The sequence below is a fragment of the Poromitra crassiceps genome (genome assembly GCF_964638095.1).
Source record: "Poromitra crassiceps genome assembly, chromosome: 4".
NCBI lineage: Eukaryota > Metazoa > Chordata > Actinopteri > Beryciformes > Melamphaidae > Poromitra > Poromitra crassiceps.
Genome location: NC_139626.1, coordinates 52509563 through 52522799, shown reverse-complemented (window position 1 = coordinate 52522799; position 13237 = coordinate 52509563). Strand labels below are relative to the sequence as shown.

General features: G+C 41.3%; 1 protein-coding gene across 1 annotated transcript; it reads left to right on the top strand.

The window, feature by feature from the left end:
• The first annotated feature begins 446 nt into the window (after nucleotides 1-446).
• On the top strand, nucleotides 447-9020 carry LOC310774519 (N-acetylneuraminate-9-phosphate synthase-like). The gene is made up of 6 exons (XM_083634602.1): nucleotides 447-696; nucleotides 821-1036; nucleotides 1279-1378; nucleotides 5707-5861; nucleotides 7642-7908; nucleotides 8576-9020. Exons 1-6 carry the CDS (start codon nucleotides 565-567, stop codon nucleotides 8759-8761), a joined length of 1056 nt encoding a protein of 351 aa, XP_083490728.1. The 5' UTR covers nucleotides 447-564; the 3' UTR covers nucleotides 8762-9020.
• Nucleotides 9021-13237: the final 4217 nt, after the last annotated feature.

Sequence of the window (13237 nt, the reverse complement as noted above, 5' to 3'; positions counted from 1 at the left end):
AAGGATATATGTATGTGTGACACAAAAATGTCATTTATTATTTTGGCAGGTAAAAAGATATGCTTGGCCGGTGGATTTTTTTCCATCTACCCGCCGCTTAGCCGGTGACTCAACAAGTTAATTCCGGGTCCTGCATGTAAAACTTGTTCAGCGCAGTGCTCCGCCATGTGATGACAATCTTCCAACACTAGATTGTGTGTATGTGTGTGTGTGTGTGTGTGTGTGTGTGTGTGTGTGTGTGTGTGTGTGTGTGTGTGTGCGTGTGTGCGTGTGTGTGTGCGTGTGTGTGTGTGTGTTTGCGCGTGAGTGCGTGCGTGCGTGCGTGCACGTGCACGTGCACAGGCCAAACCCACGCTGCAGAGGGAAGGTGTGTCGTAATTATTCAGGCAGGGGTGAGGCTGTATAAAAACGGAGCGGTGACATGACTCAAGCCTCTTCCACCTGTGACATTCCACCTGTGACATCTCCATTTTCATCTCCACATCCATTTAACCCCACCAGGTCTTGAGACTTTTGCACCAACTCTCTTATTTCACTCGGCACTTCACGTCCTACATCACCAGGATGCCTCTGCAATTTGAACTGTGTCCTGGTCGAATGATTGGCGGCTCCCACCCGTGCTTCATCATTGCTGAAATTGGACAGAACCACCAAGGAGACATTGAGATTGCCAAGAAAATGATCAAGATGGCAAAGGTAAGCTGGTGGAGGGGAGAGAGAGGTGTCTGTTTAGAAGCTATACCAGTGCTGTTGTTTCACCACCTTTTTCCTCACCTCTCCTATCTGATCCTCTCCTCTCATGTGTTCTGTATCATCTCAGGACTGTGGTGCTGACTGTGCCAAGTTCCAGAAGAGTGAACTGGAGCACAAGTTCAGCAGGCGAGCCCTGGAGCGGCCCTACAACTCCAAACACTCCTGGGGGAAAACCTACGGGGACCACAAGCGCCATTTGGAGTTCAGCCATGAGCAGTACAGGGAGATGCAAAAGTATGCAAATGAGATTGGCATTTCCCTCACTGCCTCTGGGATGGACGAGGTAAGACTGATTTTTTTTTTTTTTTTTTTAAGCAAGAAAGAATACTTTATTGCATTCTTCTAAAAGATTCATGGAACAGCAATACTCTGTTATATACAGTGTATATAATATATAATACAGTGTATATATATGTGTGTGTGTGTGTGTGTGTGTGTGTGTGTGTGTGTGTGTGTGTGTGTGTGTGTGTGTGTGTGTGTGTGTGTGTGTGTGTGTGTGTGTGTGTTGTTCCATAATTCCCACAGATGGCCATGGAGTTTCTCGATGAGCTCGATGTGCCTTTCTTCAAAGTTGCCTCCTGTGATGCCAACAACTTCCCCTATCTTGAGAGAACTGCAAAAAAAGGTATGAGGCACATGTATCAATGCTTCAATCATTATTCCACTCTTTATGAAAGTTACATTTTCTCCTTTGGAAAATAAATCATTTCTTAATCCTCTTGGAGGAAATTTCAAAAATATATTCTGTAGAAGTATCCCAAACAATAGTCCTCTTTTTTTTAGTGCATTGATTCTACTTTACTCTACAATTAGGGCACAAACTATTTGACAACACATATAGGAGTATAAAAGTAGCTGAACTTACCTTCAGTTACACCGGTTGCTGGAAAAGTATTGTGTCGTTTGAAATACGGTAATCAAAAATGCGAAACTGCTTCTGAGAGTTTTTGTTCTCCTGAAAACATTTGATACCAGACGGCAGACTAAATAGGGAGTCTTGGGTTCGGTGATGCTTGGGTGCATAGACACACCCACTGTAGGCGTGGTGAGTAAAGTAGGCGAGGTGAGGAGTAGGCAGTGTTGAGGAGTAGTGAACTACATGTAGTTTAACTACGTATAGTTGAACCACTCAAACTACAATTTTGGGAAATAAAATGGAAGCAATGAATATGTATATATATATATATATATATATATATATATATATGTGTATATATATATATATATATATACATATATATATATGTGTGTGTATATATATATATATATATATATATATATATATGTGTGTGTGTGTATATATATATATATATATATATATATATATATATGATTCTTACCCTAACCTTAATCATTCCTAGTCAAGTCTTTACTGCTTATTTGTCTGACAAAACAAAACCAAGAAGAACACAGATTTGTTTGCAATAGAAATATAGCATTCAATGTATTGGGTGACAATAAACTCAATTGAGAGGCATATTTTTGCTGGCCTTGTGCTTTTTTGTAGGCTATTTGATTTCATATGTACCTTCACATGTGCCTTGTTAATTTAATGTTTTTTTTCTTTGTTCTTTTTTTTTTACAAAGTATTTTGAACCAGTGGTGGAAATGTGGGGAACGGGTGGGAACGGAGTTAGAGTAAACATTGAGAGGGAACGGTGATAACAATTAGGGGAACAGCATTCCTCCTCAGATTCCCCTTCAAAAAGGCTTGCAATGCAGTGGAGAGCAGAGCAGAGCAGTAGAGAGCAGAGCAGTGGACAGCAGAGCAGTGGAGAGAAGAGCAGTAGAGAGCAGAACAGAGCAGTGGAGAGCAGAGCAGTGGAGAGCAGAGCAGTGGAGAGCAGAGCAGTGGAGAGCAGAGGAGTGGAGAGCAGAGCAGTGGAGAGAAGAGCAGTAGAGAGCGGATATATGAGTGGATATTTTTACCATGGCGCTGGGACAGCGGCCCCACCAGGGTTATAAGATGGGAAAGTCACTCACTAACTCAATCAGTCAAGCAGTCAGTCACTCATTCATGAACGTTTAGTGAGCTTCGTGATTAAAGCTATAGGGATAGGAAGGTAGTAGAGAGTCGGCATTGAGGGGTGGGTAGGCACTTGTTATGTAGATCTAATGGTAATGAGTAAAAGTAATAAGAAAAACAGTAAAGCATTCATCTCTTGATTTGAACAGAAATAATACATTGCATTACAATCAACTGCACAACACAGTCTGCATCAGATAAGACTTTTTTAAATGAATAAGTAGCATTTGTCAATACTTGAAGGAATAAGCAGCATTTGTTATTTATTTTTTATTTTTTATAAGAGCGGTTAGTTCAAGAACGGTCCAGGTGTAAATCATAAGTTAATAATGGACATGAATGCTAGTATGTGTGGGGACAAAATCCAAACAACTTTTTATAATCCTATTGAATTGGACACTGCCAAGGACTGCATGTAGTGCGAAGTGTACTATGAACCTGAGCTCAATATCATAAGATACAACGATCTTGATTACACAGACTATACGAGGGCAAACGTCATTGCACTACTTCATTTTAATGATTACCTTACTATCAACAGCACATCTTGTCCTCTGTCAGCGAGTCATAATTGATATCAAAGGTTGTCTTTATAGTTGTTGACACCCGTTCTTTCCAGACAGTTGACGTCACATAACAGGCAATGAGCTGTATCTCATGGACAATTGCCATCTTCATAAGTGTATACCTATACCCTATCTCTGGACAGTGGGGGGGTTGTCTAGACCGCATCCGGGGGCCGGGTTCCCACAGTAAAACTTGACCATTTCCACCACTGGTTTGAACTAGTTTTTCTGCGTAGCTTGTAGTTTCCTAAACTACATTTCTACCAGGGTAGCTTTGCTGTAGTTTCAACTACGTCCATGGTGAAGTAGTTGGTAGCTTCTATAAGCTATGCTTTCAAAGTAGCTTCCCCAACACTGGGAGTAGGATGGGTGAATACATGTGTCCAAATGTGTTGCATGAAGCTAGGCCATAAACATATAATATGACAAAAGCTTCCCCATTGGGATACACAGGAGTACCATATCCGAGCACAGTTGTCATGTGACACAATTTGTTATGCAATGTCCCATGCATGACTTAGGTTTGGCTCACACCTGTGTATTTATGTCTGTCTAATAATAATAATAATAATAATAATAACAATAATAATAATAATACATTAATAATAATAATAATAATAATAACAACAACAACAGCAACAACAACAACAACAACAACAACAACAATAATAATATAGCCGCAAGCGGCAATACTAGAGGCTCAGGTCTATTGCCCCCGAAGGGGCTTGAATATCTGTATCTTGAATATCTGTATCTTGAATATCTGTATCTTGAATATTATGTCACCCAGGTCAGCAGTTGACCTGGGTGGATCGATCTCTTCTAAAAACAAAAGTGTAGTCACCTGTATGTCAGCAGTTGACCTGGGCAAATATCCTGCAATTTGCTCGACTGTGATCTCATGCGCCTCCTACGGACATTAGGGAGCAGTGATGTCATCAGTGATGTGACATATTGATGACATCATCAGTACTGTCACAATATTGAGTGACATCATTAGGGAGCAATGTGTGGACCAGTCCCACATGTCATTCTGTGCAGTCCATATGTCATATTAATATACAGTTTCATAGCCTCTGTCCAGTCCACAACACACATCTTGAACCTCACTCTGGAAAGCCGACACAACATGACAATACCAAAAAAGGTGTTCTGTTGACTCAGATTCTGCACAACAAAAACGACACTCATCTGTCTGAGCAATACCCCAATCTTTAACATTTTTCTAGTTGATAAAAATGATAAACTTATTTTTAACTAAAAAGATATTAGAAATGTGTGTTGTTTTATATATCAACTTGAACACTAAATTCCACGGTATGGCACAATCAAAAGTGTCCTCTAATCCAATCGGATTAAGGGAGGGGCAAAAAAAACAAAACAAAAACAAGGGATGGCTAAAGTAACTGGTCTCTAGGGTTGTTTTGAAAGTGTCCAACATGAGCTTTGAGGGATGCCCTAAGCTGTAACTAAAAGAAAAATGAAGTGTCCGGTAGGTCATAGCTGCCTTTAAGGTCCTGAAATGATTTGAGACCATCATTGTTGTAAATGTCACCCAATGTACACCCAATACATGGATGCCTTTCCTTTCCCAGTGTGAAAACATTGCTTATGCCCAATAAGTAATAATAATAATTTATTACAATAACTTCTGTCATAATGATGTTGAAAACTTGGCACGCAAATTCAGTACAACCTATAGGCTATGACAAAGTCCCTGCATCAAATATCGTTCACCGCTGCTGCCTGCTTAGTCACTATTTTTTTTTTACTTTTTATTGACAGACTATCAAATATTTGCATTGTGTATCCAGACATTGCATATATGAACTCTCAGGATTACCTATACATTGTCGTTTACTCTTGATATACTGTCATAGAATTTTGTTTTGAAAAGAGTACGAAGAAAAGAAAAGACAAAACCACAACAGCCATCCAAAAAAGTAAAATCTAATGGGTGTTATATATTGAACCCAGTATTCCCATCTTGAGGTAAATTGTTCTAATCTATGGTTGACAAATGCAGTTAGTTTTTCCATCTTGTAGATATCCATCGTAATATTCATCCATTCTTTCAAATTAGGGCTTTGTCACAAAATTCCTAATGACTGACAAGATATTAAATAATGACAAGTGGACTTTTGATAACATACAGTGGGTGTCCAACTTTGAACACGACACAAGTGTTTTTATCGAACAGAAGTTTGCAGCGTTTTCTTTCTTCTTCCTTTGGTGGCCCCCATTTTGAAAACACCTTTGTCTTCTTCTTCTCTCTCTGTTGGCTCCTTCTATTTCTCCTCTTCCTGCTCTCTATCTGCCCCCTCCTTTCTTTCTTTCTTTCTTTCCGTCTGTCTGGGGCAGGCCGTCCCATGGTGGTGTCCAGCGGGATGCAGTCCATGGAGACGATGCGTCGGGTCTACCAGATGGTGAAGCAGCACAACCAGAACTTCACCATCCTGCAGTGTACCAGCACCTATCCCCTGGACCCTGAGCATGTCAACCTCAAAATTATCACGGTGAGATGAATAGAATTGAATAGAATGTGTCACCTGCAAAAGTGAGGGACTTGGGATCACCTGAACCGCCTCAACTGACTCCTCTAAATGTGGAGGAGCAGTTGGCTTAACTCCAAAGTCGCGCCAGATCACTGAGCTCCTCACCTCCTCACATGATCGCCTTCTTTCCATATGACCATTATGAGGGCTGCAAAAAGACTACCCAATAAATCAAGCTTTGTGGCTCAGCTGTGTGTGAATGGGTGAATGTAGGCCAGTAAAGTGCTTTGGATAAAAACACTATATATATCAAATGCAAACCAATCCAGTCCAGTCTCTTCACCATTCACCAACACAGTCCAACACATTGCCGCTGCCCCTAACCAGTGGTCAATCTCACTATTTTTCTTTTTTACCTTTATTTAACCAGATAAAAAGCATTGAGATAGAAATCTCTTTTACAATGCTGACCTGGCCAAGAAGGCACCAACAACTATATGTCAGGGCATGACAAAGACAGTTTACAACATGGAAAGCAATTAAGACAGAATAATAGTAATAATAAAAAAAAAACATAGACAAAAGCACATTACAGAAGGCCTAGCGTTCTAAGTGACACATTTCGACAGGAGCAGGTAATGACGAGGACGTCTGTGATCTTATGTTTGAAACATGCCAAACAAACAAGAGGATCTAGTTTCAGTGGAACTTGCGGGTCGTTCCAGGACCAAGGGCCAAAATAAGAGAGACTCGTTTTTCCAGCCTCAGTCCTCACTCACACACGGCAGCTCCAAACCAAGCCAAGTGCTGGATCCCTTTCAGCCTCACTTGATACCCTCATATCATTGGGCCCTGAACTTGTTGTGTAAACGTTACACTTGATACCCTCATACCATTGTCCCTGAACTTGTTGTGTAAACTTTATTAACGGATAGCCCTTAGAGATGAACCATCTCGTTTTCAAGGGCGTCAAACCCAAAACATACAATACAATACAATACAATACAATACAATACAATACATCACAATACAATACAATACAATACAATATGCACATAATTTGTCTTTTTGGAAGGAAAAGAGGTAGCCGGCACTACTTTCCAAACATGCCCGCCGACCTCTTTTCCTTCCAAAAAGACAGATTATGTGCATTTTGGATTAACATTTCATCGTGTGGTGAGTACCCAAAGCACACCATGTATTTTGGCGCCGTGAGATGTGTGTTTTGGCAGATTTTTAACAGCTGTACCATTAGCCTCCATTCTATGGCGATAATTACTAACTTCACGACTGTAGCTCACTGTGAACTGAGCGAACAGTGCCGATAAGGCATGGTGTATCTTGGTTATGTTGGGGGGATGTGGCAAATGAGCTAAACTTGCAAAAAAGTGGTGTATCCCTTCAACAAAATTCACATGTTCAAGAGATGTTGTTTGATGAATGATGGAGAACAATAGCAGCGCTCGATGACAGGAGGAGAAGGGAAATTCACTTCGCCCAGAAGCTGAGGGATCAGACGATTCATGCAGCCGAGGATATCCCTGCCCTCTGCTTTCTCCGGGACCGGAATGAAGCGCAGTTTGGAGGCCTAGCTTCAGTTCTCAGCAGTTGGCCTATGATAAATTGGGTTCTAATAAATGGGTTCTTCTTAGGCCCCTGCTACCTTCGACCAAGTTTAATAAAAATCGGAACAATCCTGCTACTGTAACAAACAGACGGATAGACCGCACCGAAAACACACACAACAGACAAGCAATAGTGAGCAATAGTTTTTTTTTACCCACTCTCTCTTCTCCCAAAGGAATACCAGAAGGAATTCCCGGACATCCCCATCGGATATTCTGGACACGAGCGGGGAATCTACATATCTGTGGCCGCTGTGGCGATGGGGGCAAAGGTCGTGGAGCGCCACGTAACTTTGGACAAGACCTGGAAGGGAAATGACCACGAGGCGTCCCTGGAGCCCGCGGAGCTGGCTGAGCTGGTCCGATCCATCCGGCTGGTGGAGACCGCGATGGGAACGCCCACCAAGCTGATGCTACCCTGTGAGAAGACCTGCCATGACAAGGTGGGTCCACTTTAGTATTTCATTACATTTTGTGTTACTATATCAAACTGTCCCCCGGCGCCTGCCCACATTTTCCCAGCAAGAGAGCAGGGATGATGTAGTTTTGTAGGCCAATTAACCCAGAAGTGATGCACTTTCTGGTTCCCTTGTCGGGCAGTCAATGGGATTTCTGAGTGGAGTTATCAGTTAGCCTCCACAGTCCCTTCCAGTCATAATATATTAATTATATGATTCATATTAAAGCAACTCGGAGCAAGATTTTCGATTGTTATTAAACAGTCTAAATTTAACATTGATGCCTCACATCTTACCTATAATAGTAGATGAGACCAAAGCCGAGTGAATGGACGAGTGCTGTCTTGATGATCTGTGTGCGGGCCGGGCAGATCCGGAAGTGAAACAAAATGGTTTACGGCAGCCACTTCAGCCATAACCACAAAATTACTTCCAAACAAACTATTAGAATATAACAAGAGAGGTTCGCGAGAGTAGAAAGCCCCTTGAAGTAGCGAGGAAAGCTGTTTTGGGTCTGTTGCTATGGCCGTAAACCGTTTCGCTCTGCCTAGCAACGGTTTACAGCTGCCATAAACCATTTCGCTCTGCCAAACAAATATTAGTTATTAAACCATCTGTGGTTTTGGTTCTCTCTTCTCCATTTCTTTTCCAGCTGGGCAAGTCAGTGGTTGCCAAGGTGGCCATCACCAAAGGCTCGGTGCTGAGCCTGGACATGTTTGCGGTGAAGGTGGGCGAGCCGAGGGGCATCGCTCCAGAAGAGATGCATCACCTGGTGGGCAAGAAGGTCCGTGTGGACGTGGAGGAAGACGACAGCATCACAGCTGCCATGATAGAATAAGGGTCTGCCATGAGGGTCGGGCGAGAGACGCAGCCAGAGAGTGAGAGTGAGAGAGAGAGACAGTGGAGGCACAGCAGCAACACACACACACACACACACACACATACAGTACACACACACACACACACACACACACACACACATACAAGACCACATGCGCACATACACAGTACATAGGAGGATTGAATTCGTTTTTCTGTTACTTTAATTTAATGTTTTCATTATTTAATTGATGAATTAAATATTATTATTTAATTGATTGATCTGTTGTTATATATACTTTGGCAATATTGTTTAGTGAACTGTCATGCTAATAAAGCCCCTTCAATTGAAATTGAGAGTGTCTTTTTCAAGGACGCAATGAGTAAAGCACAAGCTATATAAAAATGCATTACAAACATTCCAGTGCAAAAAAAAAAAGTGAAATCACATGAAAATCACAGATTCAGAGAAAAAACAAGACTATGAATGGATCAATCTGGGCAGCCAGAGTCTATCAGTCTGACAACCAAAGTATCAGTCTGACAACCAGAGTCTATCAGTCTGACAACCAGAGTCTATCAGTCTGACAACCAGAGTATATCAGTCTGACAACCAGAGTCTATCAGTCTGACAACATGAGTCTATCAGTCTGACAACCAGAGTCTATCAGTCTGACAACCATGATTCTATCAGTCTGACAACCAGAGTCCATGAGTCTGACAATGAGTATGACTCTGGGACAGACGGTCGATATCCCGGGGTTCCCACTGTAATACATTAAACCATTGGTATGGGAGATTTAATCATCATGGGAGAAAAATAATTCCCCCCCTTTTTTTTGCGTGCATGCGTGCGTGCATGTGTGTGTGTGTTTTTAACCAGCCTTATTTTGTTATTTAGCATTTCTGATGCTATTGGTTAAATCAGCTAATTTTCATAATTCATAATAATTTCATGGGGGGGGGGGGGGGGGATTTTGGCATCCGCAGTGGAAGTAGTCCCTCGGAGGTTTGGTTTGGTACATAGTGGTACTTGGTCTGAAAAGTTTGGGTGAGAGGTCAAGGGACCCATTGGAAAATAGTTTTCCCCCTAAATTTAGCCTAACTTTGAAGAGCGTTTTAATTTTATTTTTTAGCCCTCTTCCTGACAAGCTAGCATGACATGGGTTGGTTGGGACCAATTGATGCCTTATGATAGATCATCTACCTCTTCCCCCCGAGCGAGCCCGCTGGCGGGCTGAGCCCTTGTCATCTCTCACAAATGACTCTCTACAGCAGCTTAGGAAGCAGGCAGGGAGACATAAAGCACACCAAATGTCGGGAAGAAACGTGGCTACAAAACTCTGACAAGCATTTGTATTCAAACTAAAAATAATTCCAATCCCAAGCAACAATATCACCATGTAGCAAAAACAAGAAAAGTGTTTAACGGTTTACAGATAAAACTACAAGTTATGTCTTACCTTTGCTGTTTTCCAATCAAAGGTTGTGTTTGACTTAATAAAAATGCTACTAATTGCTACTCCTAATGCCTCTTCATCATCTTAAAGCGTTTTCTTTTACAGTCATCATGTTTACAAAGCCATATGGAGGGTTTTACATGGAGTGGTCATCTTCACAGAATACACGAGCTTTGGGTTCAGTCATCAGCATTTCCTGGAAAACTGTCTGACGTAAATTATTTCAGTTCACGTCAATTCTATTGGCTCTGATAGAGGTGTCAATCATCGAAATCGGCCAATGGGGTCCCGAGATATCCCTCTGCGTAACATCCCATGCTTTGCCTGCAATTTGAAGAAGCCCTTTTGATACATTTCACGCAGTAAAAATACAGATATAACGCTTGAGGGTGATCCAAACCATAACGCATATTAACTGAGTACCTATAGTGATACGTAAATAGGAGAAAAAAAAGGTATTTCAGTCTTCTACCATAGAAAAGTCAAATGGCACCCATGATGGGCGGAGCTTGAATTTTTTATCTTTTGCCATGTTCTAACTGATTTTACTCTGATACAGTACATTTGTAATTGATTCTGACACTTCTACAGCAATCTCACAGGTGTTGGCTAGCTTTTGAAAAGAATAATTTTCAGAAAATACCATGTCGTTGTGGAGATATACTCCATTCAGTTCGGGCATGTCATTTTCTGCAGGCGAGCTGAAAAATAGGTTTAGGGAATATGACACCAGATACTTCACTCTGTCTTTAAAACTAAGCCCGCTACAGCCATTTGATTGAAATCGGTAGATTAATGGGAGAAAGAGCAGGAGGTTTAAAAATTGGCAGACTCGGCAGAAATAGTTCAAGTGCATTTTGTTTCCCGCCAAGTGCATGCCTGGATATTTTCAACTAAAGTTAAACTCTTCATTCAACATCCAGGTTGGTTAAAGAGTTGACTTCTCCAGGTATGTCTGGGAGGTTAACCTCATCTGACTCATGAAGCCACGGGCTGTTTCCATGGCAGCAGAAGCCAAATTAAATCTCTTCATTTCCTCTTTTATTATGTTGGTCTTGTCATTAATCATTCCGTTTTGTAAGTGAATATCTGCAATTGCATAATGTCTTTCCTTTAAGTTGCTAAGATAGGTATAGGTAGTAATTCACTAGTGTGAATGTTGTATTCTAGAGTTTATGATTTCATCACTGGGCCCTGGTCGCTCTATTTTTCTGTCAAGTCATTTCATGTTATGAACTCGGGGTCTCATTTGATTTGATACAGTACACACCTTGATTTATTTGAAAAGCTTTACTTTATTAAAACATCTACAAAATTAGACAGCATAATTAATTACATTGGCATCAAGGTAGCTTTCTACAGAGATACAAGTCACCTCAAATATTACAGAGTTCTCCATATGTTAGTGAAGGAATTTACAATGCTGTCCTTAAAATATGTACAGATCATTAGGTTCAGCTTCAAAGACACAAAGGATGAAATCACAGGCATCAAATACTTTAAGTTCATATGTATACAGTATGGGTTTAGTCGAACTACAGTGTATCAAACATGTTTGAGACGCACATACTGACTGTATTCAAATGCACAACATTTACACTCATTCAATCAGTAAACATGTACAGTATTGATAATCTTGATCACCTCAGACTGCTGATTCTACAATCAGTAAGGTAGAATACTAGAATGATTCTACCGCGGTCATCTTAGTGTACTAAATGGGATAATGCAGAGGGTTACATTGATATTCACACTAAAATCAGGACTCCCAGCATCAATATCTTTTAAGCAATGCCACAACTATAAAACGTGTTTTTATTTTTTTAATACAGTCATACATCTGGATGAGCAAATTTAGATGATTAGATATGAGTAAACAAATCTCAACACATATAGTTCAGGGCCAAAATGAGGCCTATGTTTCAGAATGTATGGTTTCATGCAATAAGATCAGTGGCGTGCACAGACATTTTGGGGGGCAGGTGCTCAAAAGGGCCCCCCTCTCATACACACACGAGATTCCTGCCCTGCAGCTCGCTGAGCTGGACCTGCAGCTCGGATACGCAGCTCGGCCACTATGCGGCCTCGCCCGCAGCTCGGCTGCTACGTGGCCTCGCCTACCCCATTGCCACGCATGCGTGTGTGTGTGTGTGTTGCTCACAAAATGTTATTGCTGTCGTAAATATGCATAAAGCCTGTTATTACTACTCCAAGAGTTAGGGGGCGCTGTGCACTGGGATGAACCACAGGTCAGACGTTATAAAACCTTGCCCAGCCTATAATTGTTCTAGGTCATTTACCAGCTCATCTGGGTCGAGGGGGGAATTAGGTTATAATTAAATTGATTTTCGTTGCTGGCTGGACATCTTTTTCCTGTGGAACGCGCGCATACATCCTAGGACGGAGACGCCAACAAGAAACGGACTTCAACCAAAGGCGAGTTGTAATTTAAGTATTGCAGAGGCAAAAGTCTAAGTTATGTTGTTGTGTGTTTTCTGTTGTGTGTTGAATCTGCCCAATAATCACATACACTGAAATGAAAGAGACGCGTTACCAATTGCTGCAATCGGTGGCACACATTTAATAGAAAAGACGCTTTTAGTTGTACGTGCTATTCAGTCTCTGGGATGAAACAATAGTTGCAGATCCGTTACATGTGGCTGGTTGTTGTCTACCGCGGTTGTTTTGAAGGAGAAATGCATCGGCTGTTGAGAATATGAGACTAGGGAATGAGGTGATGAATCATATAGTTTAGTTCCCATGCGTTAGAATGAACTATCACCGCATCAACAGTTTCTGTCCTCAGCTGGGGCCTTTTAATTAGGGAATTAATTTCTAAGCCAGCAGCTGATTCACGCCGGTTCTGTTAATAGAATATAATATTTTACCCTGCAAGGTTAAAAGGCTGTAGTCTTATACGCCATAGCATCGAATAGTAATAGTGCCCATGAGCGGGTAGTAGAGGCTATTAATATCTGGAAAATTGTAAGTCTCGGTCAGAGTGAATGGAATAAGTATTAAGTGTATGTGAATTT

What these genes read in the sequence shown, in the direction of transcription:
- LOC310774519 (XM_083634602.1), top strand. Translation starts at nt 565, where the DNA reads ATGCCTCTGCAATTTGAACTGTGTCCTGGTCGAATGATTGGCGGCTCC. An exon ending in CTGCCTCTGGGATGGACGAG is followed by an intron (nt 1,037 to 1,278) that starts GTAAGACTGATT and finishes TAATTCCCACAG; the next exon opens with ATGGCCATGGAGTTTCTCGA. An exon ending in AGAAGACCTGCCATGACAAG is followed by an intron (nt 7,909 to 8,575) that starts GTGGGTCCACTT and finishes TTTCTTTTCCAG; the next exon opens with CTGGGCAAGTCAGTGGTTGC.